General features: G+C 37.0%; 1 protein-coding gene across 1 annotated transcript in view; it reads right to left on the bottom strand.

The window, feature by feature from the left end:
* Window positions 1-2970: 2970 nt before the first annotated feature.
* LOC131046714 (histone-lysine N-methyltransferase SUVR3) overlaps window positions 2971-22083 on the bottom strand; it is a 65925-nt gene continuing 46812 nt past the window's right edge. The window contains exon 2 of the mRNA XM_057980497.1: window positions 2971-3586. Within this exon, the coding sequence (XP_057836480.1) occupies window positions 3195-3586 (392 nt within the window). The 3' untranslated portion in view covers window positions 2971-3194. The remainder of the gene's footprint in view (window positions 3587-22083) is intronic.

The following is a 22083-nucleotide window of genomic DNA, read 5'->3' as shown; positions in this document are numbered from 1 at the left end:
TGATAGAAATACAATTTATTCTTGTCATATTGATTTTCTCTTTTTATTGTGTTTTCCATTAGGCCTATAGATCTTGGGTGGCTATCTCCATAGTCAAATCTTACAAGAAATACCTCATTTCTAATCATCATCTCAAGTGCCTTAACTCCTTTCACAAGGCTATAATCTAGAATATTTTGATGCGAACTACAAAATCAAGTTCCCTCTTAACTCTAAAATTTTCTTGTTAGCTCTTGTACTATGACTAATTATTTATTTATTGATCTATCTTCCTTTACCACTTTACTAAGGTCCTTGCAACAAAACCATATATTGGCAAAAATGGGGTGTATCTACTAAAGATTTGAACCTGATTTTCTTGATAGTTGCATTTATACCACAAAATGAGCAATAAATTCAAGGCTTGTGCAGTGAATTACAAATTATTGCAACAAAATATAACATACCTCTTTCCTTGGGTTTATCATCCCATCTTTCTTGAAATGCATAATCTTCCTGTTTATGTTTTATTTGGTCGAATTCCCTCTACTTTTTAATGAGTTAGGCTTTGCAATTACTTTCAGCATTCAATTTAGTGTTAGTATTTACCATTTAAACTATTAGCAATAAACTATATTTCCATGTGCAACACCCCATAGGGACATTCTTGCATCGAAACTCTCTTATGTTTTGGCTTAGGTTTTCTTTATTTTGTCATTTCTTCCTCATTCTTCCATTGTCTTCTTGCTTTTTGTTGAGGTCGATGTCTTCTATGACCATAACTATCATACAAAGGGACGTTCTAACAATCCTAATTATGTATTTATTATTTTGACTCAAGAATGTGAAGAGACGGTCCATTAAAATGCAAACACTAGCCGAAAATACTAAAAGCTTTCCTATTGTTTATTATCCAACATCGTCAAATTCTCTATTAGAGTTTTCCACAACATTGTATAGATTAGGACATTAATAAAATTATTTTAACTGAGAGTTTCAAATAAATCTTCATTCACCCACATTTCACAACAACCCATCATATGTCCATGGGTGACCAACTTAACACTCATTGTACCCAAATGATTACTTGCGATGTCGTCAAATTCCCTATTAGAGTTTCCCACAGCCTTGTTTAAGTTAGGACATTAATAATATTATTTCAACTGATAATTTCGAATAAATCTTCATCCACCCATATTTCACAACAACCCATCTTATCTTTTATGTGGATGGACAACCAACTTAACGCTCATTGTACCCAAGTAATTACCAAAACTTATTAATTTTTATATTTTGAATTAAATCTATCATTCCCAACACCACCTGTCTTATCTGGACCTTCGTTTAAACTATCGTCCAACCACAAGCCACTGGTTCTAGTTCCAGTGACTAAATAGAGTACAAAGAAAATCCTTGAGGAATGAACTCATTTAATTTTGTGATATGATAACCCATCTCCCTTTCAGCCATTCCTTAAGAGTTACCATTCGTCCCAACAAATACCAAAACTTACAGATCGTTACATGTTTTTTAATAAAACCTGCCTTAAGTTCTAAATATTATTTCCATTTTCTGCAATTGATGCCGGTTGTTTGAAGGATTCCATCTATTATGAATGACGTATTTCTATCTTAAAATCTTTAGAACTTTTGGCGCGTCACATGATACCACTACAATGCATTTGTTTGTATTTCTGTATGCCACTATTACTTGTGCACTTCGATACAGGATTACTTCTTACAATAATATCGATTGTGACTTCAGAATCTCAGTGTGGCCATGTTTAAGTGTATGCGGCCAATATCAGCTAATCCCAACAGAAACCAGGATTACTTCTTACAATAATATTGATTGTGACTTCAGAATCTCAGTGTGGCTATATTTGAGTGTATTCGGCCAATATCAGCTAATCCCAACAGAAACCCGACTGAGTATCCAACAACTGCCAGTATTCATAATTATGAGTGAATCTAATGTGGCTTTAAGTGTCTAGTTCTACTAGATTTGTAAGAATTTGTGCTTGTACGATCTAACAAAGTAGAAATGGGTACATTACCAGAAATGGAATTTTCAGTTGCTTTATGTCCTCCTGTAATTTTGAAATCCTCTACAGTGGGGGCTGTGAATTTCTAATTTGAGATAAATTCTATTTCACAATTAAAACACACCACATATGACCATTTTACACAGGGCTCAGCATATGTTTTTAACAGCTACAACCAACTTTCAAGATCATGTTCTTGATCTTTTAACTCATGGAAAGAAAAGGAAAATAAATCAAGTTCTTCCAATGATAAGTTACAGCCTAAAGATACGCAATAACAGAGTTTATCCAAATTGTAGCTTTTTAATGTGGGTAATATCAATATCAGTTACTCATATATTTTCTTTAAAAACTACTTAATAGATCTCTTTTGCAATGAACCCCTCAAAATTTGGCACTAAACCAATTTCTCCTGAATATTTTGGTTGCAACAGGCTATAAATGTTTGATGAGTATCCACGTGAACAAAAACAACTGATGACTGACGAAAAAAAAAAGCCAAAGGTCATATAGAATTTATAACAGCGAAATTCATTACCTAATAATGATATTGTAATCAACAACTACAAAAGCAAGTGAGATGATAACATATAAATAAATTTTGATTTCACTCGAAGAACTTTTTGCGTGATAAATGCATTCCAAGTTGAATTTGGACCATTGTACAGTGGTAAATTAAACTCCGTGACGAAAGCATTTATTCAGAGCGAATATCTAATTGAAGAAAATATGCTTAACGTTTCTGTTAAATGTGTGAATTTCAAGTGCTTTCATGAGGAATAATTTATAGCTATTTTAGCAAGTGCGAAAAATTTTAATTAATAAATCTATATAAGAAAACCACTAACTTTCATCCAAAACATACCAACCCAGAAACTTACTTTCGTATTTTACGAAACCGAACCCACCCAGTGGCAAACGTTTCCAACAGATGCACAATATTCAGATGCTACAAGAGCCCAAATATCAATATAAGACATGAGAAAGGGAAAATAAAGACCAGCGAACTACACTTAAATCTTCAGGAGATATTGAAACAAAGATATTTCGTAGAAACTGAAATGGTTATAAAATACACATAGTTCAGAGTGAGTTCATTTTATACTGCAATTTCCCTTTATAACTTATCATTTTGAGATTTTATTGATTTGGCAAAGGAGGACACAAATAATCATGTTGACTCCGATGGTAACACTCCAAAACAAGCAGGAGACATACAAAAACAAGTTAATGCTTTTGAGTTTTTTCCAGCTACTCCGTAGCTAAAGGCCAGTTCCTCACCTGCAGAAATATCTCTTGACGCAAATAAGCACGGCCTGGGAAGAATTGACCCTGAAGACCGAACTAATGTAAGGAATAGATTACCACCATCACACGAGTGGTTAATAAACCGGGCTACATTACCAATTATTGTAGCATCAACATTTAGCCTCAGGCATGCTTGACCTGAAGGAAGGTGCTCTCTTATGACTAGCAAAGCACAAGAATATTTGTGCTTATTCATATTGGCTTCATCATAATGCCGTTGTCTTTTTTTAGCTTCTGTAGTTGTCAAAAACTCACCTGTGACAACAAAATTATTTTTAACTTAGCTTTCAAGTTTGTTTGAACGTGGCTCAGATAAAACTGAAAGTATGATGCATGAACATAATATTCAAAGGCACAAGTGGTAGTCCCATAAGGGAAAACAAAGATTCAGATCCTCGTAACAATTGTGTTATTATCCTCATTTATTCTTCTTTCCATGGTTACAGATTTCAAGTCTCCACAATAATTATTAATGCTGTTGGATGCCCCTCTATTGTACACTCACGACTTGAAGTCAACCAAGAGATGAGTTTATGAAACAAGCAAAAACAAAAATGAAGATTAGCATCAATCTCACAACTTGAAAGTACCCTGAGTTACAGCAAAGGGCAGCCAAGCATAAAGCCTTTAAAGTTCTTGATACTATGTCACATAAGCCTGTGTGTTACAGTATAACTCGTTGATAGGACAATGCCTCTGCACACTGACCTCGCCAAGGTCAGGAAACATAACTATAGCTTTAAAGTGCATTATGAAAATATAAAAAATTGAATAACGGCATTGTAATTAAAAACTTGTTAATGTACAGGGTAAATGCTAACCCTAATGATAAAAGTAGATCTGTGTAGAAAACATAGACACCGGTAACTCTTCAAAACAAGAAAAACCATTGTAAGTCATTTACATGTTCCTTATCTACCCTTCTCCAAAAAAGAGAATATACTAACTTTTTAAGTAGCAACTTATTTTAGGTAATCATATGAATGATAGTAATAAGTAACAACACAATGAAAAATCTACATCAACTGGTGAGCAAAGTACAAACAATGATCAAAGATGCACTCATCATTTCCACCCTGCATTGGAGGATAATATCATCCCACTTTCTGGAATGAGAGAGCTGCTACTTCAAAGAGAATTGCAAAACTCACTTGGCTTGTGAAGGTAAACCTCCTTCCTCAATAACATAGTAGTAGTAATACATGTCTATCTTCAGGTACAAGATTTGATCAAGAATATCTTCTAAAAATGGAGGCAAATCCTGTCAAACATGTTAAGACTCCCGTGTTTCAAATTATTGGCATTTCCAACTTCATGGAAACCAAGTGAAGCCAATTAACTGAGGCTAAGAGTATTTGGCACGACCACCTGCAGTATACTGTAAAAGCCCATGTGAAATTCTTTTGAGCTTGCGATACAGCTGACCTTGAACCTCTTTTGATTTAGATACAGCAAGACTTTTCTTAAAAGGTGACTGTATATTAACAATTAAAAATTATCAGATAAACATTCAAGTACAGTTGTACTGTTGAAAGTATGAAAATGTAATTTTTTTGCAGAGTCAAAAACAGCACAAGGGAGTTTATCTCAAGTGTTGTAACTTGTAACTTATTTTTTACATATTTGGGGTTTTTTTAACGAGTTATGTAATTTCAAAAAACACCACTTATCATCAGATTAACATTCAAACACAGTTGGACTGTTGAGAGCATGAAAAAGCAATTTTGTTGCAGACTCAAAAACAGCATGAGGGAGTTTATCTCAAGTGATATAACTTTAAATTATTTTCACATGTTTGGATTCTTATTAAAGAGTTGTGCAATTTCAAAGAACACCACCTCAATTCAAGTCCGTATACAAAACACATGACCTTAGCAAGTCACAGGACTAGGCATCAATGAAAAGTTCAGCCGCGACCAAATTCATCTTAGAAGTTTGACCACTGTCAAACTTGCCTCTGATGGAACAGCACAGAGGTGACAGGTTAAACTATTGTCAAACTTGTCATATACAAGACAAAGTGGCAGAGCTGAAGAATCCTCTGAAAAGAAATGGCCCTTCTTGCTGTCTCTTCACATGGATGACATTACTCTTCCTCTTGGTGATTTCATCTTCCCTTCATCTCCTATAAATACACACATTCGGGTATATTTTGGAGAGAAATGGAGAATAAGATATTTGAAAAGGTTGAGAGTGCTTAGACAAGCTCAAATTAGAGGTTTTCCTGATTGTAATTCTTTTGTGATCCTAGAGATTGTGATTGTAGTTCATCAATGATCAGAGATTTCCACAATCCATAATATAGAGAGAAAGTTATTTCTGGATTAAATTGTGTACAAGATTTTTGTATCAACGTTTCCAATCACACTCCGTGATCCATCATTAGGATGAAGAGAGCAGATCGTAGTTCATTGCAAAGGATTCTTGGGATAGCTGGATAATGTTTAGTTATATGCTAGGAAGGTGTTATACAGACACCCATGAAGGAGCATCCGAGCAAGCTTCTTCAACTAATTTTGATAGCAGATTCTTGCTTAAGTTTTCTTTCACATTGGATTTCACCAAAATAAATCATTTGTGCTGTAATATGTCTTCCTTGAGCATAATCAGTTTGAGAACAATTAGCCTATTTTCCAACTTTCCCATAGGCTGATTGGCGGGCAAGGGAGAACCCCAACTTTCTTGGTGTCCACAAGACTGATCGAGCAATGGTTTTGTTCATGGCAGTGAGTTCAAGTGGTCTTGGTAAGCCTCATGATGGTTTTAGAATGCAATTTAGTCCTTTTGGGAGCTCTCCAAACACCTCGGAGAAGTATGATATTTTTAGGCAAATGCCAAGCTGCTTCAGTTCATCATCCTAATTTCTCAAAAACATTATAGTATGGTAAGAATTTCATATTTATCTCACTTTGATTTTTTTACAACTTGGATGAATAATTATTTATGTTGTCTTAAGGAGAATAAAATAAAATTAAAAAACTAAGGTTATTTAATTAAAGTCTATATTACCGGGTTCGCCTATTTTGGTCCATGCACCTGAACCAGGTTCACCCGGCTTCGAGTTCACGTTCATGTGGGGTTTGCCTTGGGTACGCTCTGGGTATGTACCAAGGCACTTGGGTTTGCCAGGTACGAACCCAAGTACAAACCTAGGCGTACCCAAAGGTGCTGAGTGCCAAAACATAACAAAAACAGACATTTTTTACCCTTTTTTGCATCCAAATACCCTAAAAGCACCGCTTCTATCGTTGGCTTTTTGTCACACATTATCAAATGATGAAGTAGCATACTATTAGATGTATTTAGTTTTATAATTCTGAATATTTATTTAATCATTTACATATAATATGTATATATATATATATATATATATATATATATATATATATATATATATATACGGACGAACCTGTCCCTCGAACCCAAAGGCCAAAAAATTTTTTACCCAAACCCATGAACTGGGTTCGCGTACCTGAACCCAAGCCCATATATATATATATATATATACGGCCAAACCTGTCCCACAAACCCTAAGGACAAAAAAAAATTTACCCAAACCCATGAACCAGGTTTGCGTACCTGAAGCCAAGCCCGAACCCAAACCGGTAACTTAGATTAAAGTCTTTTAAGTTGAGCCTTCAAGGAGATGCCTAAACACAAAGGGGTCTTTGCTCAATATAAAAAATTATTATTTAATTTGAAAAAGAGCTTTTGGGGGCGAAAATGGAAATTATTATTTTATTTTCTCCAAAACATTATAAAAAGAGTTGTGAGCTCATTGTTGGGGTTAGACATATTAAGATACTACTTCTACATTTGAGAGAACCTATGTTCATCTCTGATTTTTTTGAGACTGAAAACCCTCTTAAAAATACTGGTTTCGGGGAGAAAAACTCTCCTATTTGGTATTGGTGGTTTCATACAGGAGCCACAGCTACATTTGCAAGTGAAGTTTTAGTTTGGTTGCTATACGAATGGAGATTTGATGTCAATTGAATAGTCATTTCGGTTTGCGAATGATGTTTGTTTGAGCATTCAGTTTAGAGGATTTTTGGGAGGTGGAGGAAGCCATACCAGCTCCTTTTCTATTGCTCATACCACCCACCACAAGCCGTACTACCTACAAGTATGAACTATAAATTATTTAGAGGTTTGATACTAATGTTTTCCCTATCCTTTAATGTTGTTTGAGGACTGTTGGCATTGTACCGCTACCACCTACAGGCAGGCTATACAAGGTATACTCCATAAATGAATCACTGCATATTTTCAGAGACCATCTAGTCGTTTGGAGGGGCCCTAGGGTTGAATGCAGATTCTAGGTTGTTGCAAGATGGACGTACAAATGTTTGGGTGAGTGATCTTGATTTTGCTAATTGCTGGTCTGGTCGTATAGAAGTAATTGATTGTATTTTTAGTCTTGTTTATGACTGGTAATAAAATCAAATTCATTTGTTATCATTCTTAGCGTGTGGGGTGTATTAGAAGGTGGTTGAAATGTGTTTAATTCATGATTTCACTAGTTGGGTGATATGGGTGTGTTGCTGGTTTGGGGTTTCAGTGCTGTATTTTAAATCAGAACAGAAAACTCAGTTTATTCAGTGTATTCAATGTGCATTACAGTGTACGTGAGGCATCTTCCATCGTTTGCAACATCAGAGCTTCAATGGGTATGGTCTCTATTATTGATTTGAGTGATTTCAGTGCTTCATTATCTTGATAATTTGTTGCAGTAGTATTGTTCAACTTGGACCAGATTACCATAAGATGTTATTTGCAGCCCTTACTAATTGTTTGATCCCATATTAGTAGCAAACTAATATTTTGTGATACCTTGGATGATAGTAATGCTGTTAATGCTATTATAGCTATGGTCGGATTCCTTCAGGCCGACATAGCCAATGTAAATGTCTAATTGGCCTATCAGCCTTAGACATTTATAGGTTCGATTTATATATATGATGCCGACTTTGCATTTGTAAATTAAGTAAAATGTTTTGAAATATAAACAATTGTTAAACCTGCCACCCTTGGTGAAAAGACATGTTAGTTATAATGAAATCGATCCTTGGTGAAGAGACGTGTTGATTAATGATACGCCGACTCTTGGAATAGACATGTTGCTTGGAGTCACCCACGTATGGGTACATATAGATCGACTCTCTCTCTCCTCAAGCATCGAATAAGATAACAAGCAGATCGATTAAGATATACAGCAGATCGAGTCATCTACAGCAGTTTGAAGTAGAAGATTTTCAGCTCTCCTTCACACTACATTCAGACTTGTGCGTATTCATCATCTTCATCAAGGAGATCAAAGTTAATATAATAATTGGCACAATTATAGTTGCAGATCGGCTTTGTTGGTGACCTCATATCTGGCTGCATGATAGCCATATTGTATTCATTTACTTCATTAATTATAAGAGATTTATAGCTGGGTTTTTCTCCCTCATGTTGGAGGGTTTTCCCAGGGTACATGCTGTGCATTTTTTATTGAATTATCTTCTATCTAATCTGATCATAAAACTTAACAACTGCCAGTGGTTTCATTTTCCATTTTGATGCAATTTGCACACTCCACTAAATAAGTGAGAAGTGACTGTGCTTGTGTAATTTCACTTTGTTAAATAAGCAAGAGGTGACTGTGCTTGTGTAATTGCACTCCATTGAATAAGCAAGAAGTGACTGTGCTTATTGTAATTGCATGTTCTGTTGAATAAGCATAGAAATGTTTCCTTTCAGTTCTTGCATCGAGCACGTTCCACTGAAAAAGTGTAGACCTGGCTGAATCTACGACCTTGTGTGCTTAGTTGATTACATCACTTCATGTTGCTACCTTTTAAATAATTAGGGGTGATTATTACGTGTTGATGCTCTTTCATGTGATTTTGTTTCTTTCACATGTTTATGCTGTTTACTTGCAGATTTGCTAAGAATCTTTTAGCAAGTAATTGAGATGCGACTATCCTTAAAAGTTTGTAAGCATAGTTTTTGTTCCTTAACACCTATTTGTTGGAATTAACCCCACATAAGCATACTCTTATTTGCACTATGATTTTGTGGATTGTATAAAGTTAAACATTCACACATGTAATAGCATGTTTTGGAGTATGAATTGAAGGATGCAATTGATGTAGGCATGGTAGTGGGCATGTTAACATTTAAATAAAGATTCTATGGTGTTAGAAACAAGCCAAAGTTGTTCATACATTCATCCTCATTTGAAACCTTTAAAGTTGTTCAAATAAGCATAGAATCTGTAAGCAGTAAGAATTTGTAAAGTAATCTGTGTTAGTGAGAGTTTTGATGGAATATCCATGAAGTTTACAGATAAAAGATGCTTGAGACATCTATTGTTTGAAATTTCATCTCAGCTCAGTTATAATAAAAAGAAACAGCATTGAAAGGTACATAGAAAAACATATAATTACTAGTACACTTACACGATGCAGAGGCATATTAGGCAGCTTGTCTTCTCTCTGCCATTTCAAATTTATAGTTTTTAACAAAAAGTAAAATAAACTTGAGCGATATTAGAACTGATCAAAAGGAGAAAAATCTTTAAAGTTAGACTTCAACATTAGACAAAGTGTGACAGAGGTTCATTGGAACCCACCAGTTTCCAGTTAACTATTCTTTCTTTGATCTGTAAGTCTATTCTCTGTCGTTCCATCTGGCCATCTTGATAGAGACCTGAGTTATGCCTTCTTGGTGGGAGCATGGTATATCCTCTCCCTTATATCATCTTGGCATACCTGCATGTGCAAGTGTCTCTATAGAGAACAACCTCAATGAAAGCTGTACAACAGTGTTAATATTGGTTACTGGCAACCAATAGCTCATTCTTAACAACCAAAAGGAGAATGCTAGTTAAGAATGAAAGGAGTATTAATTCCATTCTCCATTATTTCCCTAGCCATACCTTGTATGGTGGCCTCCAAATTTTGATAGGATTGAGAATGAGACTGGCATTATTCATTGGTTTTGTTTAGGCCTTATACGAAGTGGCATAATTTCTGGATGTAGTTTGATACTGGTTCTACTAGTGCTGGAAGGAACTCCTAGGAAGCCCATTGGATACGTGCTTCTGCATGACCAAATTAAGGATCCCAAACATGAATAGCATCTTGTGTAGCATTGAGATTCAGGATTGCAGAAGCATAGAGATGGCTTGGCAGGAAAGGAATAGTGGATTGAAATTAAGAAACCAAGACAAATTAAGCACTATTCAGACAGAGTTTTGAACCACTGAGACTAGGGTCAAGGGTACGAGGGAAGAAGGGAAGCTTAGAGTGAATTGAAGTTGCATGATGAACTTTCACTTTGAACAGAAGGACATCCCTGATTAGGGTTAAATCCTTGATGTTGTTGAGGTTGTCACTGGAGATCAAGTACCACAACAATGTGTTGATCATCTGTGGTAGGTCCTTGGTCCTAGTTACCTCTCACAATAACCTATCTAATCGTCTTTTCCCAAGGTAAATACTGGTGACTCTAATTTTTCTCTGATACACTTTAATGCCTCCATTTTGTTCAAGCTTCTTATGACAATTATAACACCTTAATATTTACAACCTTGGTCAAGAGCCAAAGCCTTTTCTTGTCCCATGGAGTGTCCCTCACTTCATTTGATTAGGATTCTGACATGGGCATTCTGTGATGAGATCACAATATCTGCATTGAGATATGGAATGGATTCCTTTAATTTAAAGTTGTTTTTCCTTATTCGATGCTTTGGTTTAAGGATACAGTTGATGAAGGGGTGAGGTCCAAGAGGTAGTTGGTGTTGACTGTGTACAATTAATTACCTCATTGCCACATAAAAAATCTTTTTCCAAACCTTAAGCCAGGGTTTTCCTTCATTGAAAATCTCCCCATTTGAATCCAAGCCAAATTCCATCAATGCTTCCAGTTACTGAAAGTCGATCCCTCATCCCACTACCATGCTGAGGCTGCTTATATCTAGTTCTAGCCATCTGCCATCTAATGCCATCGCAATTTAAGGGACAATAAACTGAGTGATATTAGCTAAATCATTGTTCAAATACTAAATACCAACAAAAACCATGAGTGTTCATGAGTTGAAATGCAAGCCAAGGAACTCGCCCACAGACTCACAGCCAAGTCAACACAAGTCACAGGCACGAAGTCACTATGAGTGTTTGCAAATACTTGGTGAGTCCATGCTTGGGACTCACTATCACCTCTACAATACAGTCTGTGAGGAAAATACACCAAAAATACAGAAAAAATGCTTAAGTTTTGCTTTTCTGTATCCTGCTTGCCCTTACTTCTTATACACCATAGTTTATCTAATTTAAGTTCTTCCTTTGGCAATTCATGGTGATTGTGGAAGTGATATTTCAGCAAATTTCAAAGTTTCTAGTATGTCTTTCCTATTTATTTTCAAGTTTTCTAGAATTCCTTCACATTTCTAAATTATTCCCTTACATTGCATTCATGTTCCACCAGCATTCAAATAAATCTAGTATTTATGTATTTAAATTTATTATTTTTAATTTTTTCAAAGCCAATGTTTTACGATTTATTTATTTTTTGAATGCCAAGTTTTGCATCAATTAATTTTATTTTTTCTTATTTTTTCACTGCTAGGATTTGTCCTTTGTATTATATGGCATCAACAAATGGAAGCATTGGCAACATGACTGACTTGTATGCATGGCATAGCAAAACTAATCATACAATCGATCATTTGCAACAATTAAGGGTTGAAGATAAGTAAATGCATCAATTGTAATGACAAAAATTATAAAAGAGAAAAACACAATAGGAAATATGCTGCAATTCCTTGAGAATAATAAACCATTTCAAGGGGGGAAACTTCCAAAAATCTCCACGAAGAACACAATTCACAATACGATGATCATAAGCTAATTACTAGCTCGTATATATACCCTACTTATGCCTTTTGATGTCACCTAAGCTGACTTAGATAACTAAATATAACACCTAGGGTGACCTACGTATCCAAATAAGAATATAATAAAAACCATATAACCTAACTAAAAGTTTAATGTAGCCACAAGCCAACTACTCATAAGCACACCAGGATTAAAGGCATAATACCAATTGCCTCAAATACTCCCTTGCACAGATTGGTAGTTGAAATATCAAATTGTGTCCAAATATTGAGCCGAAGGTTGTATAGGAGATAAATGTGGCCCTTACATTAACAAATTGTTGATGTGTCTTTTGTACACGACCAAACACAAAATAAAATACCCAGAGGTATCTTATCCTCTGGAGTAAAGTTCCCGAATGCTGAAGATATCGCAAAAGGATCAATCGGAGGAACTTCAAGGTTTTGTTATGTAGGATCTCTACTCGTGGATAAGCACCAGTGGTCGTTGTGTTTGCTGTTTTACAAGGGGCCTTACGTACTTTCAAAGAAAGCTTGTTCGTGCAACTACTTTTCGATGAGGAACTGGATTCTCTTAATACTAAATGATGTTTCAAAAAAAGGGCAAAAGATAATGGTTTTAAGGAGATGAGACTAAACTAATCCTAAGAATGACTCAATGAGGACTGGTCAAGGTAAAACTCTACCAATTTCAGTATTGCCAAAAGATTACAACTCCACTGGAATTGGTGCGATCTTCTAAGGGGATTCAACGATTTTCAAATCCTCAATGAGATAGATACTACCACTAAGATACATATCGATATCTCCAATAATGATTGAACTCTTAACAATCTTAATATTTCCAGTTGACCACACAGGGCGTACTTACAATCAGTAAGGAGCTAGTGGTTTGGATTCGTCCTTCAATCTTAAAACTTAAATGCTATCTCTACTAAGAGTGATTCAAGAAAATAAACAACCATGAAAATAGCCACAAGGATTGCAATAAAAAACCATAACTTCAATATTTCATTGATCTCATAGCCAAATAAAACAACAATTGTTCAACTTTCTCTCTTCACTACTTATTTCTCTATTGCTGACAATATTAAACTTATCTCTCTTTTCCGATTCTAACTCTCTAACTCCTTAAAATGAAATGAGTGAGGGCTTATATAGCACTCTCAAATACAATGAACAGCCTGAATCAAAAGAAGATCAATCGCTGAGATTTTGACACCTAAACCCTAATTAGGGTTTGTTACAAAAAAGACCCCATTTAGATAAACATTATCAATCCAAAGCCAATAGAAATTGGCACAAATAACGAGGAAATATAGCCCAATGGGAATAAAGTTGCCACCTCATCTCATAACAACTTTTCATCTAGAGTTTTGTTCCCTTTTCTATGTTCTTTTCTAGCATATTCAATGAATCTGGACGCAATCCCCTCAATTTCAGCAATGGGAATCTCATGAAAAATCTTCATTCGTTCTTCCAAGTGGAGGACTTGATCAAAAGCTATGAGAAGGGTCGTCTCCCATCCAGGCTCTAGCTCTTTTGTTTTCTCGATCAGGAACATAGTAGCATACATATGATCTCGCTGCTCCTCTGTGACCATGTTCTCCTCCTTGCAAAAAATGATCTTGATCTTGTCTTCCAACTCTTGTACATCCACATATGTCTCGATCTCAATCCTTCTGTCAAGGATCGTACACAATACATCAAACACCTTGTCTTGAATAGGGTGGATAGTGCCTTCAACTTGGCTGCATCTAGTATTGATGTCTTCGAAAAGAACTTCCTTCATCTGGAGTAATGCTGACCATTGCAGAAGGCTATGAGTTCCTCCATCCATTATCTTCTCTTGTGCTAAAATCTGTCTTGGTGTTCTTATCACTTGCAAGACCGGGATGACAACGTCTTTAGTGTGAGTGAATGCATCCACAGTTATCAATAGATTATGAATGATCTCAAGGACCTGGATAGCCCGATGGACTGTCTTCATCATTCTTTTTACAAATTCAATGGCTACCTTGTAAGATTCATCAATCCAAGAACTCATGAGTTGGGCTAAGTTCTTCATCTTTTCTACCTCATTTATTGATTTGGGAGGAAGTGCATGCAAAGGTGATATTGCTAGATCTTGTTGCCTCAATGGCTGACTAAGGTGACTAAAGTAATTCCTCCAAGCACTAACCTCCCTTTCTAGCTTCTTATTCTTTTCCATTTCCTCTTTGAGTTTGTCATTAAGTGCTCTTACTGAATCAGTTGCTTCTTCCATGGCTTGCTCGGAGGTAAGTGGACCAAGATCAAATGTCTCTAGATCATATTCCTCTGCTAGAATCTCATCCTGATACTTGTCCACCACTGGTGTGGCCACTTGTATCTTCCTAGATCTCGTATCATCTCTAACTACCTTTGACATCTTTGTAGCCTTCTTCTTTTCGATCTCTTCATGGGAACTTCCTATGAGACTTTCCAAGTCGAACACTTGTTCTTCCTCTTCAAGCACAACTACCCTTGCCAGTCTTTCCTTTAGCCAATCTGGAAAAGAAGACTTTCTTTCCCTCACTTGTATTTCCTTTGGCAGAGGTCTATCTTCTCTGAAAGGAGATGTTGCTTCATCATCATTCCTTTCTTCTTGTTGTTCATTAGCACCAACCTGGAGAGATTGACTCGATGAATGTTGTGGTGTTTGTCCTTTACCTTGTTTATCATTTTGCACCATGGATTCCATAGACTCATCAATTTCATACACTACCTATCCTTGATCTTCTCCTTGACTTGTTTCTTTTTCATGCCTAGAAGACGTACTCGGTGGACGATCAAGATTCACCTTTTGTTTCTTCTTGGAAGGTTCTCTCTTCTCAGGTCCTTCCTTTCTCTTTGATCCCTTGGAATGAGAAGCATTCTCACTCACACTTGCTTCTCCTTCTTCTGCTCTTGTTTCCAAGGTGAATGTCATAGCTACATTTTGTTCCTTCAACTTTTGATGTTGTACGTCCACCCATTTGCGAGTGCAATTTAAAACAAGATCCATCATGATCTTAGGTCTGCAACTTCTGGCTCATTCCAATCTATCTTCACCTCTTTATCCTCCTTCTCATAAAACGATTGGAGATATCTACCATTGTCCTAGGCTTGATCGACTACTCTATAAATTTTACATTTCCTGATAAGATCCAAGGGTAACCTAGAATGCATCTTTCTTTTCACCTTTATATCATCCTAAATATTCATCCAAAAGTCTTCTACTTGAAACTCATGCTTGTATTTCTTCCCAACTGTCTCTTCCATGTGACCATGAGGGTCGAAATTCTCCCTTGAGGCAAAGGATGTGAATGAATATAGAGATAACTCCTTCTCTGCATCCTCCGCAACTTGAAAATTAGGACACACCTCAATTGAATTCCCTAGTAGAATGGGTACGGGGATTCCATTTCCGTGCTTATGTCTTGATGCTTTAGCATAAGCTGCCAACTGTCTAGTCACCTCAAGTAATATTATTCTGTCCGTAGGATACCTTGGCAACATATAGGGAGGTGAAGGACACCCACGGACCCTGATATAGGTGAATTTTAGAAACTGAGTGAACCATGCACCATGCTTCTTCAAGAGTTCTTGTGCCTCGGTAGACAGTCGATGGTGAATCCCTCCTTGCAATGTCCTGGTGATATGCATCGTGAAGGTGTCATTGATTAGCTTGTAGTCATTCCTTGGCGGATGATGTAGATGAACATAAGAATCACATGCTCTTATCTCTCCAAGTCCTCTCCCAACAACTCCTCTGTATGGTAGCCCTACATACTCAAAACTTCTGACTAAGGAATATATAACATATGAACTCATGTGGAATGTCTTAGTAGGGGCTAGCCTCCTCAACTGCACGTCTAGGTTGTTGCTAATGATTCTAGCCCAATTAAGCATTCCTTTTCCTTGGACAATCACTTGTAAGAAGAAGAGAAGAAGAACATCCACTTGTCGAAGAAGGCTGGAGAGGCACCAGTAACCCGATTGAGCATGGTTATCAAGTCCTTGAATTCTTCTTGGAAATCAATTATGTGTGGCGTATTAGGTATTTTGTTCAAGCGAGGCCTACTCTTTAGTAACCAATTCTTGTTGATGAAGTTCAGACAAGTATCAGGATCATCCTCGTAGATAGACCTAGCCCCTTCCAGGCTCTTGTAGACCATATCTTTCAATTCCGGAAGATGAAAGGCTTCACTTATAGCTTCTTCTAAAAGATAGGCTAAGACAATTCCATCCTTGGCTACGATCGTCCTCGAATGTGAGTCATAGTGCCGAGCACATTCAATCATCAGCTTGTGACATTTGACGACAGGAGGAAATCCTACGGCCTTGATGATGCCACTCTCAATTATCCTCTTCGCAACAGGTGACGGCTTGCCGATGTAGGGCACTTCTCGAAACTTCTTCACATTGAAGTTTCCTAGATTGGTGTCTCCGATATTGCTCCATTTGGACACGATTCTGGTCTCCAAATCATCGTTCTTCTGATCCTCTTTGATGAGAGCCTGTAGGGTAGTGGATCCACTGGCCTTGGGGGTCGTCATTTGATACCTACAAAAAAAGGCTTAAGTTAGGTTTTAAGTATAATATCTCAAGATAGGAGATTTGAGACCTTTCAAGGAAATGATAGATTACAATTTGAAAATAGTGTGATAAACCCTTAGAATTATGAATTTTCAAATTGATATTACTTATGAATTAAATCAGATTATGAAAGACTTAACCTTACAAAGGATTGTAGAAAATTAAATCAAATTCTTTCAAAAATCTGATTGTACATACCTTCTCCTTGATTTAGGCTATCAACCAAAAAAAAAATGGATAAAGAAAAAATGGAGATCTGCTGGATGGAAGGTCTTTGATTTGAATTTCAGGTCCTCCCTTGGTGATTTTAACCTTCAATCAGCCTTCAAGCATCCTTCAAAATCTGGAAATTCGCCTAAATCTGCTTAATTTCGTACCTCTAATTCTGCTCTTCCAATTTGTATAGGAGGGAATGAATGAATGATTAATGATTTCACAAAACACACCTCTCCTTTATAGGGCGCTCACATCATTTGTCTAATAGGCCGACTTGATAAATGTGTAAAAAAAGTAAAATAAAATAAAATCACTTTAAAGCAAGGCTGACTTAGTAATAAGACTAAAAAAAAGGTTTTGGGTGCCAAAGTGTGGATTTTTTTATCTTAAGTTAATTTCAAAGGCTAAAGGTCGATTTTGCCAATTTTAACAATTGTTTAATCAAGGCATATTTGCATTATTTATCAAGGATAAGGCTTAGTGAGTGATTTTAAATAGGAAAAAATGTGCCTTGAATAAATTCGCTTGTGGATTATTTAAAGAGACAAGGTAAATCTAGAAGATGCTTTCATAGTCACTAGAATGTTCATGGTATGAGAAAGGTTTGAATCACACCAAGGAGCTTTGCTTGAATTTCTCACCTAGTTACATTTACTCCATCTATCAACACCCCCTCAACCTTGATTTATCACCACTTCATGCTCTTGCCATCACATCTTTGCAATTTGCCTTTGTCTTAGTCCAAACAAAGTGAAGAATAGGCATTTGAAAAGGATTTCGCCCTGGACCCTTTGGAAGGGTCAGGAGCGATTTCCTATATTAGGTCTCAATTGCCTCATTCTTTCACTCCAAATTTCTCTTGAAGGCGAGCATATGCTAGTTTTAGCTCAACAAAGCCTAGGGATTCGATTTTTTAACTTCCACCAAGGGTAAATTAGGTGATCATGAGAATTTCACTCTGGACCCTTTGGAAGGGTCAAGAGCGAAATTCATCCTTTGGGTCAAAATTCACCCTTCTTTCATTTACAATCTCTTCTAAGGCAATCTCTAAGCTCAATCCACCTTGATCACTGACTTGGCTCAACACAATCTTGGAGGAAACATGATATTTTGTGAATTTCGCTCTGGACCCTTTGGAAAGGTCAGGAGCGAAATTCATGTCGTAGGCTTGATTCTTCATCTCTTTCACTTCAATTCATCTTGCAAGGCTAGATAATATCATTCCAACCTTAATCATACCCTAGGAATTAAAACCCTGACTTCACACAAGGAGGAAATAGGTAGTTTGAAGAATTTCGCTCTGGACCCTTTGGAAGGGTCAGAAGCGAAATTCAATTTTTACTTGTTTATCTTCATTCAACTCCACTTCCTTTACTTTGTTTCCTCTAGACTTCCTCTTTTGAATCCATTTCTCAACTTGGCAACATTTTCTTGATCCTCAAAAGCCTTGAAAAGGAAAATTCGCTCAAAATCCTAGCCAGGGACAGGACCTATCTAGAATTTTGCTTTGGACCCTTTGGAAGGGTCAAGAGCGAAATTCTTGATTTAGCTCAAAATTCTCATTTTTGGTGATCAAAAATCATTCAAAGGCAATCCAAAGAGCTTTTCTCACCTTGGTCTAGGCCTGACTTCACACAAAATTTGGAGAAAAAGATGGTTTTAGGGTTTTTCGCTCTGGACCCTTTGGAAGGGTCAGGAGCAAAAATCTTGTTTCAAACTTGATTTCTCCATTCTTTCATCCTTAATCAACTTCAAAAGGCAAGGACACACTTCTTCATACCCATCCAAGCTATAAAAACCCAAAGCTTGACTTGACCTGCAAGGAAAAAGGCTGATTGTAGAAATTTCGCTCTGGACCCTTTGGAAGGGTCAAGAGCGAAAATCTTAGTTTAGCTCAATTCCCTCAAATTCAATGATTTCTTAGCAACTTAAAGTCATTCCTAGGGACCTCTCCCATCTCAATTCATCTTGATCCATACTTGCCCTGGCATAAAATTGGGAAAAATGGTGGTTTTAGTGAAATTTCGCCCTGGACCCTTTGGAAGGGTCAGGAGCGAATTTCCTTTTTTAGGACAAAATCTCCACCTTTTATTGGTTTTAAACATTTCCTAAGGCAAGTACATGCCCATATTCCTTCCAACATGTCTTGGATACTAAAATTTTGATCAAACAAGGAAGGAAATGAGGTCTAGGTAGATTTTCGCTTTGGACCCTTTGGAAGGGTCAGGAGTGAAAATCATGTTCTGGGCTTGATTGTTCATCTTTCAAACTCCTATCTTCTTTGGGAGGCAAACATACATCACTCTCCTTGCCTCTACACCAAGATCCTGACCTTATCTAAGGAGAAAATGAGTGTTTTCAAGAATTTCACTCTGGACCCTTTGGAAGGGTGAGGAGCGAAATTCATGATTAAGCTAAGATTCTTCATCTCCTCCATCTTTAATCACTCCCTTAAGGTACAAAACATGTCTAACACTTCCATACTTGCCTTAGAAACTAAGAATTTGGTCTTAACAAGGGAGAAATTGAGGTTTAAGGGGATTTTCGCTCTGGACCCTTTGGAAGGGTCAGGAGCGAAATCCCTATTCTTGGCTAGTTTCTCACCTTCTTTCATCTCATTCTCCTTCAAACTTGATCAATTCAACTTCCTCCTATCGCAATCAAGACAATCCACCATCCAACTGGCACCAGGCAAGGTTAAACTAGGTCTTAAGGCCAAAAAGAAGGCTAAATGGAGGATTTCGCTCTGGACCCACCCTTTGGAAGGGTCAGGAGCGAAATTCTCCTCCCAGGTTGATTTTCATCATTTCAAAGTCTTAAACCTCCTCTCCAAGGCAAACATGCATGAAAACCTTCTCAACTATGCCTCAAAAGTCAACAATTTTGGTCATATCAAAGAGCAAAGTGGAGGAAAAGTGGATTTCGCTCTGGACCCTTTGGAAGGGTCAAGAGCAAAATCCATGTCTTGGGTCATAATCTTCATCCTTTAATGCTTTCAATCACTTCTTAGGAAAGAACATATCAAAACCTTCACCACATGTCTAAGGAACAAGACTTTTAGTGCAACCCAGGAGAAAAAAAAGGTGTCTTCTTGGAATTTCGCTCTGGACCCTTTGGAAGGGTCAGGAGCGAAATTCGTGTTTTGGGTTGATTTCACACCTCTTTCCTACTCAGCTCACTTCAAACTTGGTCAATTCAATTTCTCCTTACCATCCTTATGTCTACTTGTCATTTACTTAGCTTGAAACAAGGTCTTTTCAATGCCTTCGGCAAAAACAGAGGGCTAGATGAGGATTTCGCCCTGGACCCTTTGGAAGGGTCAAGAGCGAATTTCCTCCTCCAGGCATAATTTCCATCATCTTGTCGCTTCAAACTTTCTTCCTAAGGCAAATATGCATCCTAGTCCTCCACATCATGCAATAGAAGTTTCAAACTTGGTCCAGACAAGGGGCAGAGCAGAGGAATATGAATTTCGCCCTGGACCCTTTGGAAGGGTCAGGAGCGAATTTCATGGTTTTGGCTCATTTTATACCTCAAACCTCCTTTTCTTGTCTAGGATATAACTTTCCAATACTTCTTCAATCATCATCAAGTGAATTGGCTCATCAATTCCTGAAATCGCCTCCTGAATCTCCCCCAGGCCACTGACTCTACTTAATCGACTCTGACCTGGAGGAAAACAAGACTCTGACCTACCCTAACCTGAGACCTTTCATCTCTTTCGCCTAATCTATCCATCTTTATTTTCTCGAAAGGTAAAACCCTTCTAAGGCAACCCTAGGGCTCAAGGCAAACAACAAACAACTTCCTAAAACCACGCTTCACTCATCTTTGAAGGAAACCCTATTCTACCCAGCCCAGGCGACCACTCACTCACTCAAAACACATAGCAAGCAAAGAAAAAACCTAGCTAAGGGAAAGCAAAACCCAAGAAAAAGAGGGGGTCCCCATCCTAATGGAGCGATGTGTGAAATGGTCACAACACAAACCAAAAGATATTGGAGAGGATCAGGACATCCACAACCATTACTATAAAGACCAACCCTATTTTTATTTTGAAGTATGTGTATGCAAGTTTATGAACTAATGAAGTATGCTTGCTGATTGAAACTTTTGGATTGCATTCAAGATAGGAAACCAAACAATAGCATGATACTTGCAACATATCATAGAAAATTAAGTGCTGATAACACAGACTTTATTCAAAATTAAGTGCATTACAAATCAGATATCAATGAACAGAATTCTGAAAATCAGACATAACAATTTGTTAGCAGACCTGAAATAGTCTCCCAAACATGAATAACACTAAACAATCAGTCCAGCACCAACTAGGCATCCAAGGATGTCAAGTGCAAAGTCTAGAAATTCTATTTATGTCTCCAAACAGCTCCAAATCTGCTCCAACAATCTCTGATTGCAATCAGACATTAGAACTCCAACACCAACCTTATTTTCAACACCCAGAAATGCAAATTTAGTACTTCCTTCAAAACCCACACACTAGCAAGGAAGAATGGTGTAAGGTAAAGGGACGATTTGACTAGATAATTCAGTTCTTCACCAAATCTGCCAAATGAATACTCAGATTGGGGTGCCTAGCTATGAGGAACACTGAGAAATGACACCCAGAATGATTGCTATCAATCTCATAGAGATTTGAGTCAAAAGGTAATATCCAGTATAACTGAAAAAACACTCCCAGCACTCAGAAATTTCACACCAGCACATCGAAAAGACTTAAACTAATCAAAACTCAGACCACACTCCAAATAAGCACAAACCATTCCAAAATCATAAAACCCATATCAGAAAACTGAGAATATCTTTGTCTTATTTAAACCCAAAATCACCCACAAAGCCAAAATCACTGTCAGTTTTAAACCAAGTACACCAGCCAGCTAGGGTGGGTCTCTCACTACCAAAATCAATAAACAAGAAGAAAGTTTTCATCCTCAACCAGCAAAAGAACTCCTTGAGCTCATTCCAGTAGCATTTCATTAAATTGTCAAATAATCTATATCCAAATGAGAGCTCAAACTCATATGTATAA

Source organism: Cryptomeria japonica, chromosome 7, assembly GCF_030272615.1.
Source record: "Cryptomeria japonica chromosome 7, Sugi_1.0, whole genome shotgun sequence".
Classification (NCBI taxonomy): domain Eukaryota; kingdom Viridiplantae; phylum Streptophyta; class Pinopsida; order Cupressales; family Cupressaceae; genus Cryptomeria; species Cryptomeria japonica.
Note: the sequence above shows the minus strand (reverse complement) of the source record. Positions and strands in the feature narration are given on the sequence as shown.